This window comes from Dryas octopetala, chromosome 7 (genome assembly GCF_963921425.1).
Source record: "Dryas octopetala chromosome 7, drDryOcto1.1, whole genome shotgun sequence".
Classification (NCBI taxonomy): Eukaryota; Viridiplantae; Streptophyta; class Magnoliopsida; order Rosales; family Rosaceae; genus Dryas; species Dryas octopetala.
The window spans coordinates 12894796-12921975 of NC_141372.1; the positions used below are offsets into that span (position 1 = coordinate 12894796).

The following is a 27180-nucleotide window of genomic DNA, read 5'->3' on the forward strand; positions in this document are numbered from 1 at the left end:
AAACAGATACAGAGGAATCTGGAGCAAAAACCTAACCTTACCCACAGACTGGAAATACCAGTTAGCCCATTGTTTTATCTTCAAAACCACATTCTTACCATCCACCCTATCTATAAATTCACCCAGCACTGAGTTTGTATATGCACAAAGGAAAGCTCTCACGGTATATGTGTTTGTTTGGAAGATTAGGTTCCTGGTTAAGAGATGATGATAATTGGGATGTGCAGGGTTGCAGAAAGTCAAGATGAAGATGAAGACGATGCTGATGGAGAATCTAATGGTTCTCAATTTCAATCGGAACAATGATTTACCGGAGGCACATTACATCCGTTCTCAGAACTTTAAGCATTTTATCATAAATTATTTTTTGTTGTTAATTGGGTCACTGATCTTATTCATATTTCAAATTAAGAATGGGAAAAACCCCTATCTCATAAGATAGTTGTTAGGTCTAATGGATCTAAAGACTATCTTATGAGATAGAAAAGCTTGTAATAATACATCTTCCAGCAATCAAGATGGCTCTAATTAATAATTTTTATGTAGTTTTATTGAAAAAAGTAGTATTAATTCATGGCATATTTGTTAATTGTGATGTGTACTTTGCTGTAGAAAACCCAGAACTTCAACCTCCAAGCTGACCTGGTCTTGCCAGAGGAAGACCTACAGTGGTGAGACTTGACGGAGCAACGTTTACGGTGGCCTTCTGATAGCCAGCATCTCTCTCCCTTTAATGGGAGGTCTGGATCGTGATGGAAGTTGCTGATGATCTTGAAAGGTGGAGATGGGTAAAATGATGGTCAGAAATGACAGAAAGCCACGATATGCAAACACACCTCCAAAATGCAATGGACGTTCAAAGACGTACTGAACAAGTTAAACAATGGACCAAATGCATCCTTTCACTTTTTGGTCTTCAATTATGCTATGTATGTAGATTAGTTTATTATTCATTGTTGTATTGGTTATCTTAAACGATACTAGGACATGTAAACACGAAAATATGTATACTTAATTCCAATGATTAATAGTAATTAACATCGTGGTCTCAAATTTTCATGACTGAGTTTTTCTTTTTCCTCTTGCTTTATTGGCTGAAATAGTGGATGATCAGACCAAAAATGATGATGATTCATACAAAGTTGGTGGAGATGAGTAACGATTAGGTGAGTATCTCAATCAAGACAAGCGGCAAAGATGATGTATACCAACACCACTTTTAACATATTAATTTACAGAAGAAAAAAAAAAGTAAGTCAAATTTTAAAACACAACAAAAAATTAAAGAATTTGAAATTTTCTTTGATTTGAGAATAAAAGTCTATCATCAGATTGGGTGATCAATTCTCATCTTAAGCATATATATGGTGTTTATGGACTAGCATTTCTGTTTGTTTCAACAACTCATTTTCACTGTTTTAGATTGCTTTTGATTTTGGTAATGGGGTAACTCTGCTGCTGTGATTCTCAGACGTCCTCTAATAAACTTGTGGTGGCCAGGATGATTCTCATTTAGTCATTTATATTGGTGCTAGAGAAGCTGCTGGCCACGGGCTGCCTTATTAGATCATATAATTTTGTGGAAAGATTAGTTGGGATTTGCTGAACGTTGGGGAGCTATTATGTACTGGGAAGTTAGTATAGATGAGGAAGTGTTTATCTCGTACTAGCCACAAAAATTTTTTGCATAAGGCAAATCAAACTTTATAAACTACTTATATATCCTTAATTAATTTCATATCAAATAATCACTATTTCAAATTTATTAAATTTCATTTTTAAAGCTTTTTCTGAACTTTAAAACTCATAATCTTTCCAAAATATTCACTCTAAGTATCCTTTTGAATAAATAATTGACTTGTATAATGAGTTTTAAAATCGAAAAAGTTTTAGTTTTATTAATATATACATCGTCATACATGCTAGTCTACATACATGACTATATCTCATCCTACGTACATAGCCATGTATATGCAATCCTTTTCGACGTACTTAGCCTTGGACGTCATTCCTAAACGTATACCTTTAATTTTAGTATATATATACAGATTAAGCGAATTTATGTCCCTAAATAATCTTATATATGTTTGTGTTACTTTATAATAGCTAGGTATTAATATGATTGAAAGATACATGAATAAATTTAAGGGAAAATGTTAGCAAAAGGACTATAAATATACCCATATTTTCAGTTGAGGATCTCGATTTCACTTTGATTCAATTAAGGACTATAATTTTTCAAATGGCTCAATCAAGTACATTCCGTCATGTCTGTCACATTTATCGTTAAAAACTGGTCACGTGACCCTCACGTGACCAATTTATAAGGGCAAAAAAGTCTTTTCTCATAAAAAAATGAAACTAAATAAATTTAAACAAATTTAAAAACAAAAAAAAAAAATTCCCTCCATCTCCCCCATCTCCCACCTTCGCCACCCCCTGCACCATACCCAGCCCAGCCCCTCCCCTCCCCTCCCCTCCCCTCCCTTCCCTTCCCTTCCCTTCCCTTCCCCTCTCTTTTCTCTCATATCTTTCTCTTTCTCTCTGCCCCCCAGCCAGCTCCCCCTCCCCGTCACCCATCCCCGCCCCCTCCTCCCCCTATACCATCGCCATCCACTAACACACCGCCAAAAATGGCGATTCAGACGGTGGCAGCGGCGACGGAGGCTGTGGGTAACTTGAAAATCAACAAATGAAGTCTCAATCAACTTCAATTTCATTTTAGACACTCCAATTTGATGCAAAACTATTCAAATTGATCCAATTTAAACAAATTCCGAAATGGGCATAGACCCTAAAATTTCAACTTCAACTTTCTCAAAATTGACAAGCTAGATCAAGGGGAAAATAAAGGCCATACCAAGAGGATCAATTTTCACAACTAAATCAACGGCCAAAACTCACCGGAAATGGCAAAAATTGGCGGCGGAAGCCTCCGACCTTCATAGCTCTGATTGGCTCCCAGCGGTGGTCCGATGAACGATTGGGAACCATGGTTAGACTCACTGCGACGAGAAGAAGACGTCTGGGCCAGAGTTGGGTCACGAAACTACCGAAAACAACGAGTCAACACAAGAGCTCCAACCGGCCGAACTGGGTCTCGAGTTCGTGGTGTTTCTGGGTTGAACCGACACCAAGGAGAGGGAGAAGGAGAAGTGGCGAGCTCATCTGGGCTGGGGGGCAGAAAGAACGAGAAAGATATGAGAGAAAAGAGAGGAGAGGGGAGGGGAGGGGAGGGGAGGGGAGGGGAGGGGAGGGGCTGGGCTGGGTATGGTGCAGGGGGTGGCGAAGGTGGGAGATGGGGGAGATGGAGGGAATTTTTTTTTGTTTTTAAATTTGTTTAAATTTATTTAGTTTCATTTTTTTATGAGAAAAGACTTTTTTGCCCTTATAAATTGGTCACGTGAGGGTCACGTGACCAGTTTTTAACGGTAAATGTGACAGACATGACGGAATGTACTTGATTGAGCCATTTGAAAAATTATAGTCCTTAATTGAATCAAAGTGAAATCGGGATCCTCAACTAAAAATAGGGGTATATTTATAGTCCTTTTGCTAACATTTTCCCTAAATTTAATGGTGCTAAAGGTTCATTGTGGTTGAGCAAATTAATAATTAACTGTTTTGGTGATGCTCATGCCCCACACAGGTCTGTGGTTAATTGTAGGAAAGCTAAGGCAAAATGATTAACTACATAATGATCCCAAATTTTGAATCAGATTCCCCAAATTTACAGTAATGATGGAGAAGATCCTTGTATGATTGAGTGCGTATTACCTTAGTGACTTGTTTTTTTTTTCCTTTTCGTTAATTTCCTATTTCTATAGTTTCCTTGTGAATTGAAGTTAAAAAGACATGGGCATGGCCCATATATGTTTTCATTCAAAGTTCGTTTTTTTTGGTGGACTGAATTAAAGCTTTTATCGACTACGTACTTTCACAAACTGGTTTTTCCAAAGAATTACATTTAGGGTCTGAAGTTTTAAAACAAAGTTTTACTGATACAAACCTTAGGGCTCACAAGCTCTACATGCTAGCTTCTAGTGGCACCCTATAACCTACATATTTAATCTCGGGTAGAAAAAAATAGCCTTATATTGATTATTTGACTTTAGCTAGGATTGATTTTCACAGACTTTGTGATGATCAGTTCTAAAGTAGGATGACCAATGTGGCACTGCCACATGCCCAGACCCTCGATCTAGGCCTTAGTTTGGGTATAATACTAGTGCTTTAACTTGTAAGAGATCGAGGTAAGGCTTGCATCAGTTTCCCCAGCTCCAAGATTGACTACAGTTAAGGTGGAGTATTATCCCATCATATCTTTGAAAATGACTGAATTAAAATCAAAATTTTCCAGTCTATTAGAAACAACATTCCCATATATTAGAAAACTTAAATAGCATTACACTAAGGATGTATTCAATCTTGACTTTTAAAAACTTTTGTAAATTTTTTTTTAAGTGACAGACTTTTGTGGATTTCATAAACTTTTATAGATTTTCACATAATTATGATAGATTTTTATAGACTTTTATAGACTTTAATAGAGTTTATATAAAAGACTTTCATAGAGATTGATAGACTTTCAATGACTTCTAATAAATTATATGGTTGCCATAGAATTCAAGAAAGATGTCAACAACAAACTTTTTCTTATAATCCCTCCTTATTTATATAACACATATGTACGCTCATTTGTGCTAAATTTTTTATCATTTGTCTAGATCTCATATTTTTATATTCTACAAATTTAGAATTTTTCTTGTAAATTTTCAAGAGTGCCCAATGGGGTTGGTTCAATAGGTTACGTTGTTGTTGTTATTATAATAATAATAATAATAATAATAATAATAATAATAATAATAATAATAATAATAGTAATAGTAAATGTAGCAAATGAATTACTTCTTGGGAGTTAGACTCGACCAGTAGAGTAGAAAAACCACCAAATAAAGCAGCACCCCAGTTGCGGCAAAGGAGCAGACTTCAGTTTTTGAAAAAAAAAAATTTACATATATACAAACACATTATATATGTTGTACATTCAAGGTAATTTAACAAAAAAACGGACAGAGTTAATAAACGGTTTTATTCCAAACCAAACTCCAAGAACTATCGAATCTCAACTGTAACTAGCATTCTGCTTCGGCCACCAAATTTCATTTTTCCTTCTTTCTTCTCGTTTATTTTCTCTATCTTTTCCGTTGCTTAAGAAAAAATTCCTTCAATTATTTTCTAAATTTGTTTTGACTTCTATCTCATAAACATGCAACGTATACGTTGAGAGTGACATCTAGCGTGGCTATATATACGAACTTGGCTTCTCTCCTAATCAATCATCTCCAAGACTCCGAACCTATTTAAAGTTTCAACTACATAATGACAAGTGTACGTTCACCTCTTTTAATTTCCTAACCATGGCAGCCATGGATATCCTTCCCCCCTTCACAAATTCTCTTCAGTCTTCATGGCTCTCCCACCTTATCCCCTTCTTTCCAAGGCATTATCAAGTTTGAGATTCAGTACTCAAACCATTGGAGTAAATTAGAATAAATTTACGCACAGATTTCCTACATACTCTTTAATTGATGTAGATGGTCACAAGAAATATCAAAGAATAGATAAAAGTCAAATATGAAGAAAATCCAAAAAGAAAAAGTCACCGAGAATCAAGTGAGAGATGATGATTTTAATTTTGGCGACAGTGGCAGAGATTGGTTAATTAGTAGGTTTTTTGGGATATGAGGAACCAGAGTACGACTGATATTGGGTCGTGATTTCATTTATTATGTAGACAACTAAGATGAATAAAGTTGATGGAAAAAAAAAAAGTGAATGTTTTAAGAGAAGAGTGGGGACGACCAAAGGAGGAGAGAGAGGACGTGGAGGGAGGAAGGAGCCATGGCTGCCATAGCTGGAAAAGAGATGGGTGGGGATGGTATAAAATTTACATGAGATAAGTTTTTTAAGGGAGATTTAGAGTTCAGTCCATTTTATGAGTCTTTCTTAGATTAAGACCAGTAGTGATTTAGGGTTTTTAATTAAGTCCTTTTATTTTTCTTATTTGACGGTTTTATTTTAGATTTTAACTCTAGGATTTTGGGACAAAACTCAAAATCTTCGAGTTAAAACCTAACATGCAGCTTTTACAAAACCCACACTATACCCTAGGAGGGAAAATACCCTTTAGATAGGGGAAAATACACTTCAAATCGGGGAATGACTTTATTATGAATTAAAAGAATTTTCTTATAAATTATTATGAATTAAAAAGATTTTCTTATAAATTTTAAAACACTCCCGGTTTTCATCTAAAAACTGTTTTTCTAAAGGACCTAAGCCTAATTATCTCTTTTTTTAATTAGTTTAGTTTTTTATTTTTTTAATACTCATTTAACAATTTGTCATACACATTTTCGTAGGCCACTTTTGTCATACTCATTTTAAATAAAAGAAAAAACCCAAAAACGGTTTTGTAGACACTTGTCATTTTGTAATTCAAAATTTAAGTAGGTTAGGAGATTATTAAATTAGGAGATAAGCCAAATCTACCCAATACATATAAACTCCTAATATATTCATTTCAATTTATCAAGATGATTCAAAATATGCATTTTCTTGTTTAATGTTCTTTTTCATACCTGATGACAGAGGATTGGTTTGAAAAAGTTCAGTTATAAAATATTTGACAGGTTGTTAGATAATAAGAGAATTGCCATTAAAGTTTTCCACATTAATTTATTTATTCTTGGTCCCTATTTTCTACCTTTTATATGTTATATATATATATATAGGCTCCTTCTGTTGAGGTATACCTCAACTTATTTATGTTGAGGTATGACCTTGTTAGGGCCCACACGAGTCGTTTTGTGTCGATCCGAACCGTTCGCAAGGATCATTTTCATTGATAGATTATTCTTGCAAAAAATTAGCCAAATCAGAAATCATTTGCCTATCTAACTTTGATAAAACAAATGGACGGTTTCATCGAAAATATTTGGTTCGTCCATTTATTTAATCAAAATTAGATAAGCAAATGATTTCCGATTTGGCTAATTTTTTGCAAAGATGATCTATCTATGGAGATGTAAAAATTGAATGATTCGGATCGACACAAAACGACTCGTGTGGCCCCAACATGGTATACCTCAACATAAATAAGTAGAAAACCCATAGTTTAACCACATAACCGACCTGGTCTTGCCAGAGGAAGACCTACAGTGGCGGGACTTGATGGAGCAAACGTTTATGGTGGCCTTCTTATAGCCAGTATCTCTCTCGCTCCCTTTGATGGGAGGTCTGGTTCGTGATGGAAGTTGCTGGTGATCTTGAAAGGTGGAGATGGGTAAACTGACGGTCAAAAATGACAGAAAGCCACGATATGCAAACACACCTACAGCTGAGTCTCATGCCCAGTCAATTCCAAATGCAATGGAGGGTTCAAAATAGATGCATCCTTTCAGTTTTTGGTCTTTATGCTATGTATATAGATTAGTTTATTATTTTTTGTTGCATTGGTTATCTTAAATGATGTTAGGACATGTAAACACGAAAATATGTATACTTCCAATGATTAATAGTAATTAACATCGTGGTCTCAAATTGCATGACTGAGTTTTTCTTTTTCTTATTGCTTTATATATTACCTGAAATATTGGATGATCAGACCAAAAATGATGATGATTCATACAAAGTTAGTGGAGATGAGTAACGATTAGGTGAGTATCTCAATCAAGACAAGCGACAAAGATGATGTATAGTACCAAGTTACCGACACCACTTTTAACATATTAATTTATAGAAGAAAAAAAAAAAAAAGTACGTCAAATTTAAGAACACAACAAAAATTTAAGAATTTGGATTTTGCTTTGATTTGAGAATAAAAGTCTATCATCAAATTGGGTGATCAATTCTCTTAAGCATACACTGGGGTTTATGGATTACCATTTCTGTTTGTTTCAACAACTCATTTTCACTGTTTTAGATTGCTTTTGATTTTGGTAATGGGGTAACTCTGCTGCTGTGATTCTCAGACGTCCTAGTCCTCTAATAAAGTTGTGGTGGCCGGGAAGATTCTCATTTAGTCATTTATATTGGTGCTAGAGAAGCTTCTGGCCACGGGCTACACTTATATAAGTTTAGATCATATAATTTTGTGGAAAGATTAGTTGGGATTTGCTGAAAGTAGGAGAGCTAGCTATTATGTACTAGGAATTAAGTTAGTATAGATGAGGAAGTGTCTATCTCGTACTAGCCACAAAAACATTTTGCATAAGACAAATCAAACTTTATGTATCCTTAATTAATTTCATATCAAATAATAAATATTTAAAATTTATTAAATTTATTAAATTTCATTTTAAAGCTTTTTCTAAACTTTAAAGCTCATAATCTTTCCAAAATGTTCACTATAGTATCCTTTTGAATAAATAATTGACTTGTATAATGTGTTTTAAAATTAAAAAAGTTTTAGTTTTATTTATATATATATACACCGTCATGCATATGCTAGTCTACATACATGACTATATCTCATCCTACATACATAGCCATATACATGCAGTCCCTTCCAACGTACTTAGCCTTGGACGTCGTTCTTGAACGTACACCTTTAATTCTAGTATATATATATATATACAGATTAAGCAAATTTATGTCCCAAAATAATCTTATATATGTTCGTGTACTTTATAGTAGGTATTAATTAATATAATTGGAAGATACATCAATAAATTTAACGGTGCTAAAAGTTCATCGTGGTTGAGCAAATTAATGATCAGTTGTTTTGGTTCTAGGAAAGCTATGGCAAAATGGTTGCACTACATAATGATCCCAGATTTTGAGTCGAATTCCCCAATTCGGTGTCCATATAGATCCCCCCCAACCCCAATTTACAGTAGTGATGAATAAGATCATTGTATGATTTAGTGCGTAAGTATTACCTTAGTGACTTTTTTTTTCCTCTTTCCTTAATTTCTTAGTTCTATAGTTTCTTTCTAAATTGGAGTTAAAGATCGAGACATGGCCCATGTTTTCATCCAAAGTTCTTTTTTTTTTTTGTGGACTGAATTAAAGCTTTTACCGACTACTTTCACAAACTGGTTTTTCCAAAGAAATACATTTAGGGCCTGAAGTTTTAAAACAAAGTTTTACTGATACAAACCTTAGGGCTCACAAGCTCTACATGCTTCTAGTGGCACCCTAACCCACATATTTAATCTCAGGTAGAAAAAAATAGCCTTATATTGATTATTTCACTTTAGCTAGGATTGATTTTCATAGACTTAGTGATGATCAGTTCTAAAGTTATTGGATGACCAATGTGGCACTGCCACATGCCCAAACCCGGCCTCTAGGCCCTAGTTTGGGTATAATACTAGTGCTTCGATCAACTTGTAAGAGAGGTAAGGCTTGCATCAGTTCCCCTAGCTCCAAGATTGACTACAATAAGAAGGTGGAGTATTATCCCATCAAATCTTGGAAAACGACGGAATTAAAACTAAAATTTTCTAGTCAATCTTCCCCTATATATATTAGAAAACTTATTTAACATTACACTAAAATTATATGTAAATTATTAAACGGTTTTATTCCAGAACTCCAAAAACTATCAAATCTCAACTGTAACTAGCATCCCACTTCGGCCACTACATTTCATTTTTCCTTATTCTTCTCGTTTATTTTCTCTATCTCTTCCATTACTTAAGAAAAAATTCCTTCAATTATTTTTAAAATTTGTTTTCACTTCAATCTCATAAACATGCAATGTACGTAGTGAGTGACATCTAGAGTGGCTATACGGACTTGGCTTCTCTCCTAATCAATCATCTCCGAACCTATTTAAACTTTCAACTACATACATAATGACAAGCGTACGTCCACCTGTTTTAATTTCCTAACCATGGTAGCCATGGATATCCCACCTAATTATCCCATTCTTTCCAAGGCCATTATCAAGTTTTAGATTCAATACTCAAACCATTGGAATAAATTTATGCACAAATGTCCTACGTACTCTTTAATTGATTTAGATGGTCACAAGAAATATCAAAGAATAGATAAAAGTAAAATATGAAGAAAATCCAAAAAGAAAAAGTCACTGAGAATCCTCAGGTGAGAGATGGTGATTTTAATTTTGGCAACGGTGGCAGCGATTGGTTGGTGGGTTTTTTGGGATATGAGGAACCAGAACGACTGATATTGGGTAGTGAATTCATTGATTACGCAGACAACTAAGAAGATTAAAAAAAGGAAGTGAATTTTTTGAGAGAAGAGTGGGGACGACCAAAGGAGGAGAGTGGGGACGTGGAGGGACGAAGGAACCATGGCGGCCATGGCTAAGGAAAAGAGATGGGTGGGGATGGTCGATCTAAAATTTACATGAGATAATTTTTTAAGGGAGCTGCTATTTGCACACCCCTATTTTTCTCTTTGCACACCCCTAACAACCCAATTTGTGAAATTACTTAATTGACACAAAGAGAAAAGACCAAAAAGGACAACCTTTATTATTTGAAAAAAAAAAAAAAACTCTCCTTACACACCCATCCCAACACTCTTACACACCCCACCCAAACTCTTAAACCTCAGCCAAAATACTCTCATTGCACACCCCCTCCTCTCATAACCTCTTCTCTTCATTTTTCCTCCATTAAACCCTAAGTTTTCATTTTTCCTCATTGAAAGTGTTTACCCATTTTGCCAAATAAGTCTTCATTTTCATGAATGGAGCCTTCACTCGTCCCGTATTCGCCTTCCGACGAGGTATGATCGTGATTTTTTGAGTTTTTTTTCGTCTTTTTCATTTCCTGTTCGCGGTTCATTCGGCGAACCAGTACCGAACGTTTCTGCATTGTTCGACAGATGACTACCGAACATAACTAACATATTCGGTGGTTAGCTGCCGAATGAAAATTACAAAAAAATTTTAAAAAATCCATTCGGTGACTGTTTGCCGAATGAACTTATAAATTTCGACAGACACATGCCGAACATTGTACATATATTCGGAAGATATCTGTCGAATGAAGTATTTTGTTTACAAAAATCGATATTGTAAGATGAATAAAGTTGCTGAAAAAAAAAAGTGAATTTTTTGAGAGAAGAGTGGGGACGACCAAAGGAGGAGAGAGAGGACGTGGAGGGAGGAAGGAACCATGGCTGCCATGGCTAAGGAAAAGAGACGGGTGGGGATGGTATAAAATTTACGTGAGATAATTTTTTAATTAGTTTAGTTTTTATTTTTTTAATACTCATTTAACATTTTGTCATACACATTTTAAATAAAAGAAAAATCCCAAAAACGTTTTTGTAGACACTTGTCATTTTGTAATTCAAAATTTAAGTAGGTTAGGAGATTATTAGATTAGGAGATAAGCCAAATCTGGTCAATACATATAAACTCCAAATGTATTCATTTCAATTTATCAAGATGATTCAAATATATATGCATTTTCTTATTTCTTTTTCTTTTTCATATATACCTGATGACAAAGATTGCTTCGAAAAAGTTCAGTTACAAAATATTTGACAGGTTGTTAGATAATAAGAGAATTGCCATTAAAGTTTTCCACATTAATTAATTTATTCTTGGTCCCTCTTTTCTACCTTTTTTAAGTAATTTATATATCACATTTTTTTTAAAAAGGAAACTCTTAAAAAGGAAAAAGAAACGTACACAGAAGCCAAACAGATACAGAGTAATCTGGAGCAAAAACCTAACCTTACCCACAGACTGGAAATACCAGCTAGCCCATTGTTTTATCTTCAAAACCACCTTCTGGAACCATCCACCCTCTCTATAAATTCACCCAACACTGAGTTTGTATATGCACAAAGGAAAGCTCTCACGATTGTACGTGTTTGTTTGGAAGATTAGCTTCCTAATTGGGAGATGATGATAATTGGGATGAGTAGGGTTGCAGAAAATCAGGATGAAGATGAAGATGATGCTGATGAAGAACCCAATGGTTCTCAGTTTTAATTGGAACAATGATTTACCAGAGGTACATATTATATCCATACTCAGAACTTTAAGCATTTTACCATAAATTTGTTGTTGTTGTTGGGTCACTGATCTTATTCATATGTCAAATTAAGAAGGGGAAAAATCCCTATCTCATAAGATAGTTGTTAGCTTTTATTAATATTTTTTATTTTAGTTTTATTGAAAAAAGTACTGTTGGCATATTTGTTAATTGTCAATAGTTGAACTTTTTTTTTTTTTTTTTCTAATATGTCCTTTATTTTCTGTTTTGCAATGTGTACTTTGCTGTAGAAAACTCATACCTTCAGCCACCAAACTGACTTGGTCTTGCCAGAGGAAGACCTGCAGTGGCGGGACTTGACGGAGCAATGTTTACAGTGGCCTTCTGATAGTCAGCATCTCTCTCTCTTTGAAGGAAGGTGTGGATGCATGATGGAAGTTGCTGGTGATCTTGAAAGGTGGGGATGGGTAAATTGAGGGTCAGAAATGACAGAAAGCCACGATATGCAAACACACCGGCCTCCAAATGCAATGGAGGGTTCAAAGTCGTACGGAACAAATTAAACAATGGAATCAGCGATTTACCAAAATAGATGCATCATTACACTTTTTGGTCTTTATACTATGTATGTAGATTAGTTTATTATTCTTTGTTGAATTGGTTATATTAATTGATGTTAGGACATGTAAACACGAAAATATTTATACTTCCAATGATTAATAGTAATTAACATCGTGGTCACAAATTGTATGACTGAGTTTTTCCTTTTCCTCTTGCTTAATTTATTAGCTGAAATATTGGATGATCAGACCAAAAATGATGTTGATTCATACAAAGTTAGTGGAGATGAGTAACGATTTCGTGAGTATCTCAATCTAGACAAGGGACAAAGATGAGGTATACAAACACCACTTTTAACATATTAATTTACAGAAGAAAAAAAAAAAGCAAGTCAAATTTGAGAACACAACAAAAAATTTAAGAATTTGGAATTTTCTTTGATTTGATTTGATTTGATTTGAGAATAAAAGTCTCATCAGATTGGGTGATCAATTCTCTTAAGCATATATATGGTGTTTATGGACTAGCATTTATGTTTGTTTCAACAACTCATTTTCACTGTTTAAGATTGGTTTTGATTTTGTAATGGGGTAACTCTGCTGCTGTGATTCTCAGACGGTTCTGTAATAAAGTTGTGGTGGCCGGGATGATTCTCATTTAGTCATTTATATTGGTGCTAGAGAAGCTGCTGGCCAGCCACGGGCTCCCTTATTATATAAGTTTAGATCATATAATTTTGTGGAAAGATTAGTTGGGATTTGCTGAAAGTAGGGGACCTATTATGTACTAGGAATTAAGTTAGTATAGATGAGGAAGTGTCTATCTCGTACTAGCCACAAAAACATTTTGCATAGGGCAAATCAAACTTTATAAACTACTTAGTCTACTTATATAAATCCTAATTCCCAAGATTGTACGCAAAAAGTAATTTATCAAATCAATTCAATACTTCTACAATATTAATTAATTTAAATATATATCCTTAATTAATTTCATACAAAATAATCAATATATCATTTTATTAAATTTCATTTTTAAAACTTTTCCTAAACTTTAAAGCTCATATTCTTTCCAAAATGTTCACTATAGTATCCTTTTGAATAAATAATTCACTTGTATAATGTGTTTTAAAATCGAAAAAGTTTTAGTTTTATTAATATATACATTGTCATGCATGCTAGTCTACATACATGACTATATCTCATCCTACGTACATAGCCATGTACATGCAATCCCTTCCGACGTACTTAATTAGCCTTGGACGTCGTTCCTGAACATACACCTTTAATTCTAGTATATATACAGATTAAGAAAATTTATGTCCCCAAATAATCTTATTATTTTCGTGTTACTTTATAGTAGGTATTAATATGATTGGAAGATACATCAATAAATTTAACGGTGCTAAAAGTTCATATATCTTAGTTGAGCAAATTAATGATTAGCTGTTTTGGTGATGCTCATGCTCCACACAGGTCTGTGGTGGTAGGAAATCGATCTAAGGCAAAATGATTGACTATATAATGATCCCAGATTTTGAATCAGATTCCCCAATTCCTTGTCCATATAGACACCCCAACCCCAATTTACAATAGTGATGAAGAGGATTCTTGTATTATTAAGTGCGTATTACGTACCTTAGTGACCTTTTTTTTTCCTCTTTCCTAAATTTCATATTTCTAGTTTCTTTGTGAATTGAAGTTAAAGAGACATGGCCCATGTTTTCATTCAAAGTTCTTTCTTTTGGTGGACTGAATTAAAGCTTTTACACACTACTGTCACAAACTGGTTTTTCCAAAGAAATACATTTGGGGCCTGAAGTTTTAAAACAAAGTTTTACTGATACAAACCTTAGTGCTCACAAGCTCTACATGCTTCTAGTGGCACCCTAACCAACATATTTAATCTCGGAGAAAAAAATAGCCTTATATTGATTATTTGACTTTAGCTAGGATTGATTTTCACAGACCAAGTGATGATTAGTTCTAAAGTTGGATGATCAATGTAGCACTACCACATGCCCAAACCCTCTAGGCCCTAGTTTGGGTATAATACTAGTGCTTCAACTTGTAAGAGAGGTAAGGCTTGCATCAGTTCCCCTAGCTCCAAGATTGACTACATATAAGGTGGAGTATTATCACATCATTTCTTGGAAAATGATTGAATTAAAATCAAAATTTTCCAGTCTATAAACAGCATTCCCCTATATTAGAAAACTTAAATAGCATTACACTAAAATTATAAGTAAATTATTAAACAGTTTTATTCCAAACCAACTCCAAAAACTATCAAATCTCAACTGTAACTAGCATCCCGCTTCGGCCACCACATTTCATTTTTCCTTCTTTCTTCTTGTTTATTTTCTCTATCTTTTCCGTTACTTATGAAAAAATTCCTTCAATTATTTTCTAAATTTGTTTTGACTTCTATCTCATAAACATTCAACGTACGTAGTAAGTGACATCTAGCGTAGCTATACAGACTTGGCTTCTTTCCTAATCAATCATCTCCGAGACTCCAAACCTTTTTAAACTTTCAACTACATAATGACAAGCGTACGTCCACCTGTTTTAATTTCCTAACCATGGCAGCCATGGATATCCTTCCCCCTTCACAAATTATCTTCATTCTTCATGGCTCTTATCCCATTCTTTCCAAGGCCATTATCAAGTTTGAGCTTCAGTTCTCAAACCATTGGAATAAATTTATGCACAGATTTCCTACGTACTCTTTAATTGATTTAGATGGTCACAAGAAATATCAAAGAATAGATAAAAGTAGAACATGAAGAAAATCCAAAAAGAAGAAGTCATTGAGAATCATCAGGTGAGAGATGGTGATTTTAATTTTGGTGACGGTGGCAGCGATTGGTTGGTGGGTTTTTTGGGATATGAGGAACCAGAGTACGACTGATATTGGGTAGTGAATTCATTGATTAAGTAGACAACTAAGATGAATAAAGTTGCTGAAAAAAAAAAGTGAATTTTTTGAGAGAAGAGTGGGGACGACCAAAGGAGGAGAGAGAGGACGTGGAGGGAGGAAGGAACCATGGCTGCCATGGCTAAGGAAAAGAGACGGGTGGGGATGGTATAAAATTTACGTGAGATAATTTTTTAATTAGTTTATTTTTTATTTTATTAATACTCATTTAACATTTTGTCATATACAACTTTTGTCATACACATTTTAAATAAAAGAAAAATCCCAAAAACGTTTTTGTAGACACTTGTCATTTTGTAATTCAAAATTTAAGTAGGTAAGGAGATTATTAGATTAGGAGATAAGCCAAATCTGGCCAATACATATAAACTCCAAATGTATTCATTTCAATTTATCTAGAGGATTCAAATATGCATTTTCTTATTTCTTTTTCTTTTTCATATATACCTGATGACAGAGATTGATTTGAAATTAAAAGTTTAGTTACAAAATATTTGACAGGTTGTTAGATAATAAGAGGATTGCCATTAAAGTTTTAGGTCCATTAATTTTAACTACTAAATTTTAATAGTTTTTTAGTTTAGGTATCAAAATTAAAATAGCATTTTAGATTAGGTACTAGTTGAAAAGTCAAACAAATTAATAAAGTAAAAAGTTTTAGAATTTACAAATATTACATCACATGCCACTACAATAAAAAAATAAAAATAATATTACCTCACAAATATTACATTAATTTATATTATATTGTATTATAAAATAAAAAAAATCAATCCAGTTACAACTTAACTATGACTGTCTTGGTAAATTGAAAGAAACAATTCACACCACTATACTATATATTATTTTGAGTAAAAATATTGTTTTGACCTCTATTTATTCAATATTGTAGTATAATTTTTCTAAAAAATTCAATTAAGTCACAACTTAGATGTGAATGTCGTTTAATCACAACTAAATTTGAAGATAATAAAAAAGTCTCAAGGGCAATTTTGTCAAAACCTTATAAATTTTAACTAACACTCATCATATGTGGGCCAAAGGATAAAAATGTCAAATGGAAAAAGCTCAAATCAAAGGGGTCAACATATTTATGACTTAATCTAAAAAAGTACATTTAAATTTGGTAGTTCAATTGAAATATTATATGGTTTTCATGCTATACCAAAAAATTATTGGAATTTGGTATTTAATCTTAATTTTCTATAAAGTTTTCCACATTAATTTATTTATTCTTGGTCCCTATTTTCTACCTTTTATGTGTTATATACTTATATATACATATATATATATATACATATACAAAAATGCTTTAAAACTAACTAGTTAGTAAGATAATATAATATTAACAATCATTTTGGGCCTACTACACAATATAATCTCATAATCCAAACCGTTAATATTTTAGGTCTTCATTTAAAGATTAATTTTGCAAAAAATCAACCAAATCAGAAATCATTTAGTCATTCAATTATCATTATAATCATTTCATCTTTTATTGAAAAACTTGTGTTCGTCCATTTACATGAGCACAATTAGCTTACTAATAGCTGGCTAAATGATTTCCGATTTTCTTACTTTTTTCTAAAGATGATCTTTGAATGAAAGCCTACAAAATAAACGGTCCAGATCATGAAATTATATTATGTAGTAGACTCAAAATGATAGTTAGCATTATATTATCTTACTAACTGGGTAACTCTAGAGCACTTCTCATATACAAACAGATGCAGAGGAATCTAAAGCAAAAAACCTAACCTTACCCACAGACTGGAAATACCAGCTAGCTCATTGGTTTATCTTCAAAACCAGCTTCTAGAACCATCCACCTCTCTATAAATTCACCCAACACTGAGTTTGTATATGCACAAAGGAAAGCTCTCTTGGTGTACGTGTTTGTTTGGAAGAACAGCTTCCTAATTAGGAGATGATGATAATTGGGATGTGTAGGGTTGCAAAAAATCAAGATGAAGACGAAGATGATTCTGATGAAGAACTTAATGGTTCTCGGCTTTAATCGGAACAATGATTTACCAGAGGTAAATAATATCTCTACCAAGAGCTTTAAGCATTTTACCATATATTTTTTTATTTTGTTGGGTCACTGATCTTATTCATATTTCAAATTAAGAAGGGGAAAATCCCCTATCTCATAAGATAGTTATTAGGTATAATGGTTCAATGTATACTTTGCTGTAGAAAACCGATAACTTCAGCCACCAAACTGACCTGGTCTTTCCAGAGGAAGACCTGCAGTGGCGGGACTTGACGGAGCAAGCGTTTACGGTGGCCTTCTGATAGCCAGCATCTCTCCCTTTGATGGGAGGTCTGGATAGTGATGGAAGTTGCTGGTGATCTTGAAAGGTGGAGATGGGTAAAATGATGGTCAGAAATGACAGAAAGCCACGATATGCAAACACACCTCCAAATGCAATGGACGTTCAAAGACGTACTGAACAAGTTAAACAATGGACCAAATGCATCCTTTCACTTTTTGGTCTTCAATTATGCTATGTATGTAGATTAGTTTATTATTCATTGTTGTATTGGTTATCTTAAACGATACTAGGACATGTAAACACGAAAATATGTATACTTAATTCCAATGATTAATAGTAATTAACATCGTGGTCTCAAATTTGCATGACTGAGTTTTTCTTTTTCCTCTTGCTTTATTGGCTGAAATAGTGGATGATCAGACCAAAAATGATGATGATTCATACAAAGTTGGTGGAGATGAGTAACGATTAGGTGAGTATCTCAATCAAGACAAGCGGCAAAGATGATGTATACTGTTGATGCAAATTCTCGTAAGGTAGATGCAACAACTTAGATAAGCTGATCTGGCTGATCAGGTGCTTTGCTGGATGATGAAGTGGATGCTGGTTGAGATCTTCCTGCAAGAGAAACAAGGTCAAGGGAGATGGACCGGTGTGGTACCAGCCAAACACGCTCCGATGATGAAGTCAGTGATGGTATTTGATGGTGGATGAGGAAGAACAAAGGAAGAACTTGGGAGAATGGGAAGAACAAGGCAAATGTTCTGGGTTATTCTCAGCAAGTTGGGTATATTCTTGGGAGAGTGGAAATTTTGTGTAAGTGTTTTTGTGTGTAGATGCGTAGTCCTAGTTTTTGCACATATGACTTGATATATATAAGCAAAGGAAACCTTAATGAGTAAGATACCTGCATGTGAATGAATGGTTGCCAGAGACCCACGCACCTGGTCAGACCTAGTTGCATGCTCAGCTGCCTGCTTCTTCAGCATTCAATGCTGCATTGAATGCTCCATTAAATGCAAGGCTGGAAGGTTCAGGCAGACTGCTCCAGTAGTCATGAATGCAAGCCTGATATCCCTTCTGTCAGAAGATTTGTGTCAGGTGCATTTAAGTGTGGCGGTTCGTCCCAGCGTGATCTTCCCGGGAATGGCGGCGGAGAGCCGAGCCGAGCTGATACAAGCACGTGTCTTTATGCGTAGACATAAAGTCCATGTATGATCGGATCGGGCACGGGATTCAAGACCGAGCCGATCCAGTAGACTGGGGTCCTTCCGAGCCCTTACTGGTCGACGCCAGAACTCGAAAAGAGACCGTGCCCTGTGCCGAGCCGAGCCGAACCGGAATGACCGTGGTGAGATGGACACTCGATCCATTGAAAGATCATCGGTTCGGCTCGGACCGAACATGGTGGGCCCGGCGTGGGAATTCGGTCCGAGCTGGCAGAGGAAATGCTGACCAGTGATGATGTGGAGGTCAAAGTTTGACTACAGAAAGTCAACTCCGAGATGGGTGTTGACCAGCCACGTGTCGAGCCGTGATTGGCTATTCGGATCGATGTGGATTTTCCCACAAACATATACCAACACCACTTTTAACATATTAATTTACAGAAGAAAAAAAAAAGTAAGTCAAATTTTAAAACACAACAAAAAATTAAAGAATTTGAAATTTTCTTTGATTTGAGAATAAAAGTCTATCATCAGATTGGGTGATCAATTCTCATCTTAAGCATATATATGGTGTTTATGGACTAGCATTTCTGTTTGTTTCAACAACTCATTTTCACTGTTTTAGATTGCTTTTGATTTTGGTAATGGGGTAACTCTGCTGCTGTGATTCTCAGACGTCCTCTAATAAACTTGTGGTGGCCAGGATGATTCTCAGTTAATCAATTCGATCTATTGGTGCTAGAGAAGCTGCTAGCCACGGGCTGCCTTATTATATAAGTTTAGATCATATATATAATTTTGTGGAAAAAAAGATTAGTTGGGATTTGTTGAATGTTATGTACTAGGAAGTTAGTAGAGATGAGAAAGTGTCTATCTCATACTAGCCACAAAAACATTTTGTATAGGGCAAATCAAACTTTATAAACTACTTATAAAAATCCTAATTCCCCATTAAGATTGTACACAAAAAGTAATTTATCAATTCAATACTACAACAATATTGATTAATTTAAATATATATCTCCTTAATTAATTTCATATCAAATAATCCATATTTCAAATTTATTAAATTTCATTTTTAAAGCTTTTTCTAAACATTAAAGCTCATAATCTTTCCAAAATGTTCACTATAGTATCCTTTCGAATAAATAATTGACTTGTATAATGTGTTTTAAAATCGAAAAAGTTTTAGTTTTTTTAATATATAGATCATCATGCATGCATGCTAGTCTACATACATGACTATATCTCATCCTATGTACATAGCCATGTACATGCAATCCCTTCCGACGTACTTAGCCTTGGACGTCTTCCTAAACGTACACCTTTAATTCTAGTATATTTACAGATTAAGTAAATTTATGTCTCCAAATAATCTTATATATGTTCATGTTAATTTATAGTAGCTAGGTATTAATATGATTGGAAGATACATCAATAAATTTAACAGTGCTAAAAGTTTATCGTGGTTGAGCAAATTAATTATTAGTTGTTTTGGTGATGCTCAAGCCCTATACAGGTTTGTGGTTGTAGGCAAGCTAAGGCAAAATGGTTGACTACATAATGATCTCAGATTTTGAATCAGATTCCCCAATTCTTTGTCCATATATATAGACACCTCCCACCCCCAATTTACAATAGTGATGAAAAAGATCCTTGTATGATTGATTGCATATTACCTTAGTGACCTTTTTTTTAACTCTTTCCTTAATTTCCTATTTCTATAGTTTCTTTTTGAATTGAAGTTAAAGAGACATGGCCCATGTTTTCATTCAAAGTTATTTTTTTTTTGTGGATTGAATTAAAGCTTTTGCTGACTACTTTGACAAACTGGTTTTCCAAAGAAATACATTTAGGGCCTGAAGTTTTAAGACAAAGTTTTGCTGATACAAATAAACCTTAGGGCTCACAAGCTCTACATGCTTCTAGTGGCACCCTAACCTACATATTTAATCTCGGGTAGAAAAAAATAGCCTTATATTGATTATTTGACTTTAGCTAGGATTGATTTTCACAGACTTAGTGATCAGTTCTAAAGTTGGATGACGAATGTGGCACTGCCACATGCCCAAACCCTCTAGGTCCTAGTTTGGGTATAATACTAGTGCTTCAATTTGTAAGAGAGGTAAGGCTTGCATTAGTTCCCCCAGCTCCAAGATTGACTACAGATAAGGTGGAGTATTATCCCATCATATCTTGGGAAACGATTGAATTGAAATCAAAATTTTTCAGCTTGTCAAAAACAGCATTCCCCTGTATTAGAAAACTTATATAGCATTACACTAAAATTATATGTAAATTATTAAACGGTTTTATTTCAAACCAAACTCCAAAAACTATCAAATCTCAACTGTAACTAGCATCTCAGTTCGGCCACCACATTTCATTTTTTCTTCTTTCTTCTCATTTATTTTCTCTATCTTTTCTGTTACATAGAAAAAATTCCTTCAATTATTTTGTAAATTAATTTGTTTTGACTTCTATCTCATAAACATGCAACGTACGTTGTGAGTGACATCTAGCGTGGCTATACAGACTTGGCTTCTCTCCTAATCAATCATCTCTGAGACTCCGAACCTATTTAAACCTTCAACTACATAATGACAAGTGTACGTCCACCTGTTTTAATTTCCTAACCATGGCAGCCATGGATATCCTTCCCCCCTTCACATACAAATTCTCTTCATTAATTCTTCATGGCTCTCAAACCATGGATATCCTTCACCCCTTAACCCCTTCTTTCCAAGGCCATTATCAAGTTTGAGATTCAGTACTCAAACCATTGGAATAAATTTATGCACAGATGTCCTACGTACTCTTTAATTGATTTAGATGGTATTAATTTGCATTTATATATCTTAGTGCTATATGTTTGTTTTGTGTTGGATTTGTTATATTTTTATTAGATATTTCTTTTTCTTTTTTTACCCAAAGTGGTGGCTTACTGTGTTCATTTTTTTCATCTATATTATAGGTATATTATATGTATATTGGGTGTTTAATTTTTTTAATTTTATTTGAGTGTTTATATGTTGATGTTCATAACTGGTAAGAATTTTTTGTTTTGAATTGGATGCATGAATCATGAAATTTCATCAATTAAAACATTCAAAATTAGGAGTAATAAATGTCTCAAATCATGTACGTATCTTTAAATATTGCTCAAATTGGAGCAATGACATCTTTTGTAAATATTTACAAATTCATGCCTAAGCTATTATTTGATGTGGCAAAAAAAAAAAAACCGTCACACACATTTATTTACCTACTCTAAAATGGGGTATTCAAAATGATGTTATATCTAAAAGACCCTTAATTTTAATAAGAAGAGAAAAGAAGAAGAAAATAAGGGAAAAGAAGAAAACAAATCACCTGGAGAGATAGAAATGAAATGAAGGAGAAAGAAGCGGTGAGAAGAAAGAAAAAGAAGAAGTGAAAGGAAGATGAGGGGAGCAGCGCAAATGAATTAGGTTAGAGTAATCTTGGCGGTTTAGACCGCAATAAATTAAAACAAAAAAATGTGCATGCGGCCCAATCTGACAGGATTGAGTTGGATTGCCAGCTAGACTTTCATTGAGATAAGGAAAAATTAGTTGGGATTTGCTGAATGTTAGGGAGCTATTATGTACAACAAGGAAGTTAATTAGTAGAGATGAGGAAGTGTCTATCTCGTACTAGTCACAAAAACATTTTGCATAGGGCAAATCAAACTTTGTAAACTACTTATATAAATCCTAATTCCCAGGATTGTACGCAAAAAGTAATTTATCAATTCAATACTTCAACAACATTGATTAATTTAAATATATATCCTTAATTTCATATCAAATAATCAATATTTCAAATTTATTAAATTTCATTTTTAAAGCTTTTTCTAAACTTTAAAACTCATAATCTTTCCAAAATATTCACTCTAGTATCCTTTTGAATAAATAATTGACTTGTATAATGTGTTTTAAAATCGAAAAAGTTTTTAGTTTTATTAATATATACATCGACATGCATGCTAGCTAGTCTACATACATGACTATATCTCATCCTACGTACGTACATAGTCATGTAATGTAGTCCCTTCTGACGTACTTAGCCATAGACGTCGTTCCTAAACGTACACCTTCTAGTATATATACATATTAAGCAAATCTATGGATTAAAATTTATGTCCCCAAATAATCTTATATATGTCTGTGTTACTTTATAGTAGCTAGGTATTAATATGATTGGAAGATACATCAATAAACTTAACGGTGTTAAAGGTTCATCCTGGTCATGTTAGTATGCTATGCTCTAAAGTAAACCTTGTGATTATTAATTAATAATATCAAAGGTAAATGCTCTTTTAGATAATTAAGTATAAATTAATTTCTTTTATCATACCTTGGGCAATTAATATTTTCCCAAAATATTTTGGGACAGAAGATCACAGAGATCTACATAGTGATGTTGTAATGTATAATTATTGCCTTGTAATAATGATATATAATAATATGAGTGAAAAATTAAACATATTAATAATTTTAACTGTGTTAATTAAAAGTTGATAATGATCATTTATTCATTAAAGCGTGAAATTATGGAGGAGTAAAAGTGAAATCTATAAGATCAATGAGTTCTATTCGAGATAGCAACAAAGAAAAGGGTTGAATATATCCCACGATTGCATTCCTAACTAGATGCGATAACATGGAAAATTTGGAAACATTAAACTTGTTTGATTTTATTGATGTATATATTTGAATTAATGAGGCTTCATTTCTCACTTCATGGGTATTGAGATCATTAATCTTGTCTTTACTGACTTTTTGCACTACTACAATACCTATCAAAGCCAACTAATATCATAAACTAATGTTTAAGTTAGTTTGTGTTATTCTCCAAACAGTGCACTATTTACTGTGGCTGACATGAGCCACCTAATTCCACTAAAATATAGTTACAACAGTTATAACTAAAATGAAAAATGGTTTCTGTGAGGGTTAAAGTTGTAAATATGTCATTATTTTGGCTATTGATATGTTGTGCCAACTAATATCTATCCGTTGGTGAATTGGTAGCCTTATGTTTTCTGACAACTCTCTCCTTCCTCACCATTGTTTTCAGACCGATCCCCCTTTTGTTTCCCTGTTAAACAACCAAATTTCATTCCAATACATGGTTAGTGAGAAGATAAATCCATAGCAACTTATGCTACCACCAATATGAGCTGCCGCCCACCTTGTAACTGATGAAGGAATTAACTAATTGCAGGCATCTGGCAGCGTGGGTTTGATTGGCAACTATTTCATGGGTAAGGTTTGTTAATGGCATCAACAGATGATTATTGGTTCCTAAACTAGTTGCTTACTGTGTGTAGCTCTATCATACCAGAAACTTTATCTTTTCACAATTGATGGAATTTATGGATTGTAAATTGGTTGTTTTCAGCAATTCCTCATACTATCTGGGAGGGTAACTGTGTTCGGTGCAATATAACCAAGGAACACTGCTTTCTCTGACTTGCCCAGTTTTTCCCCAAACTCTATTGTCATTATGCTTTTATTTAATTATTGACCTGTGAAATTTGTTTTTGGCTGAAATTTGTTTGTGGCTGAAATTTTTTTTTATGTGAAAACAAATATTGTAGTAAGTTAGAATGAATTACATTTTATAAAAATTCAAAAATATTGGTGTTTCAGAAAATTAGGATTGAGGACCGGACCTCCAGTAAACTCGTGTTTGTGTTTAAGGTTTGAGGACCGGACCTCACTAGTTGAGAACCGGACCTCCAGTAACTCGCTCTGAATTTCTGGGCTTAAGAACCGGTTCTCTCCTTTGAGGACCGGACCTCCAGTAAGTTGCATTGAAATTTATGGACAAATCACTTATAATTTTTTTTGTCCTAACACTCAAACACACCTAAGATGTTTTTTTTTCCTACTTAAATTTTTTCTCTCTCCTAACTCTCACATTTCTCTCTTCTCGATCTAGCTCTGTCTGTGGTCTCTCTCTTCCCTCTCCCAGCACCGATCATCTTCTCCGGCGAGAACTCTCTCGTCCGGCAGCCGATGGCGACAGGACCACTCCCAAAATCTTCCTCTCTCCCTCCTCTCTCTCATCATCACAGCATATATGAGTCAAGTCAAAGACGTACTCTCACTCTCAGCTCTCACTTAGTCACTCGCGAGTCGCGATCTCCCATTTCCAGAAACACCCAGCTAGTACCCAGTCGCGATCTCTCTCGATCTCACTCTCGAACTCTCGATCTTGCCTCTATCCCAGTCTCGAGACCACCCACACCCACACCCACGAGGCTCGATCTCACTCTTGATATCATCTCTCACTCTCATCTCTCCCAAAATCAAAAGGTATGTCTCATCTCTGAAATTTCAAATTAGGGATTTAGGGTTAGGGTTTTGATTTGGGTATTCAATGACTCACGGGTTAGGGGTTTGATTTAGGGTCTTCAATTACTGATTTTAGCTTATTCATTTATCTATATTTCTGATTGGTGGCTTAGCTTACTGTCTCTGAAATTTTGGGAGTTAGGATTTTTTTTATATTTGGGAATTGGGGTTTTGTGACTTTGTCAATGATGGGTTATGGTTTGGGTAGGCGTTTTGTTCTTAATTAATATCTTTTTACGAAATTGGATTATTCTACCCCTCTAAATCTTGATCTTATAGCAAACAAAATTTCGATCAAAAGCATGTTCATAAATGTGTGTGAACACAATGAGATGTTGATATATGCCCCAATCATGAATGTAAACAAATACTTATGTGGTGTGTATGCATATGGTTTCCACCAGGGTCTTATATTTGTAGGGGATAGCACTGATGGAAACAGAGCTTTGCTCTCCGAATGCTCAATCAGGTAAGTTTTCTTGCATATTAATGCAGACCTGGTTTAGTTATTCTCTAATTAATTGCTTGCCTTAGATATTGGCAGCCACTGGCTTTAGATGTACATGTAATTTTCTTACATTTTTTTTAGTTAATCTATTTGACAAATTTGGTTATTTGATCTACTAAATATATTATGCTTACACTTCAATGCATTTATTTGCAGTACTTTGCTGTTAGGCAAGGCTAGTTACAAAGTTGTGAAAGACAACACTAATTGGCTTTCTAAAGCATACTATGGGAATTAGATGTTTATGGTTTACTGTTGTGTGGCATGTGAGGTAATTGTAACATGGTTTGTTTATCTACCTATTGCTTATATTTTCAATAGGTGTAGTTCCTGCTCTTAACTTGATTTGATTGTTTACTACATAGGTGCTTTATATAATCTATTTCTTAGCAGAGTGTTCCCAACCACAGCTTCAATGACCACTTTCAGTTTGTGATGCTCATAACCCCTCTGCTGCAAATATGTCCTATCGCGCGTGGTGGTTTTCTGAATGCTTCCTCATCTCCAAATGAAGGCACAAGTCAGCACGGAAGGCTGTCAGCTGCTAGTGGGGGGAACTTTGCCTCTCGGAAGTGAAATGGTTGGTGATACTGCCAGAGAGGTGTGTGATAGCTAGACTTCAATATATCTGCTACAGCACTTTTGTTTCTGAAACTTATTTTGGATAGTAACACTTGCTAATATATATTAGCTTGTTGGCCAAATATATAATACCAAGTGTACTTCTTTTAGGCATCCTAGCGTATGGTTGGTCAAGTCTGCTGTGTTGCTTTCATCAGGGATGAAACTTGCATTTTCAGGTTGTAATTAATGGTTGGTGTATGCAGACTTTTTAAGTAGTTGTTCATATTAGAGAAATGCTTTAGAGATAGTATTTGCAGCAGCAATGTTTGTAATTCATCTGGCACTCATCAATATGAATATATGTTTATCCTTATGTTTGGAAAACAAGTTTCATTTGATTAGCTTCCCATTTGTTCTTTTTGGAATGTATGTTCTATGATGATTTTATTAGCCACAAAATCAATTCAGCAAATACAATAGTTTCAATGCAGCTTATTCAAGTAATGAATCCACTATTTGTCATTAGTGTAACCATTTAATCAACCAATAATTTTCAGATTCCCATGTTTAACCAACTACTGCAGCAATGGTGAGAATCACTGTCAAACCAATCATCTTTGGTTTAATAAGGCATGGCTAATCAGTTTTTTATTATATATTTAGTTTCACTAAACCACCAACAAAAGTTCCTGTTAGTTGCTTAAGCCCTTGTCTACATCAATGTCAGATTTGATCTTTGCAGCCACCAAAACCTTGAGATTGTCATGTATTGAGTATTAGCCACCT

General features: G+C 34.3%; 1 protein-coding gene across 1 annotated transcript; it reads left to right on the forward strand.

The window, feature by feature from the left end:
• The first annotated feature begins 23994 nt into the window (after nucleotides 1-23994).
• Nucleotides 23995-26730, forward strand: LOC147279832 (uncharacterized). The gene is made up of 5 exons (XM_086252433.1): nucleotides 23995-24226; nucleotides 24907-25283; nucleotides 25727-25791; nucleotides 25987-26101; nucleotides 26224-26730. The coding sequence occupies exons 1-4, from the start codon at nucleotides 24223-24225 to the stop codon at nucleotides 26066-26068; spliced, it is 528 nt and encodes a 175-aa protein (XP_086108559.1). The 5' UTR covers nucleotides 23995-24222; the 3' UTR covers nucleotides 26069-26101; nucleotides 26224-26730.
• Nucleotides 26731-27180: the final 450 nt, after the last annotated feature.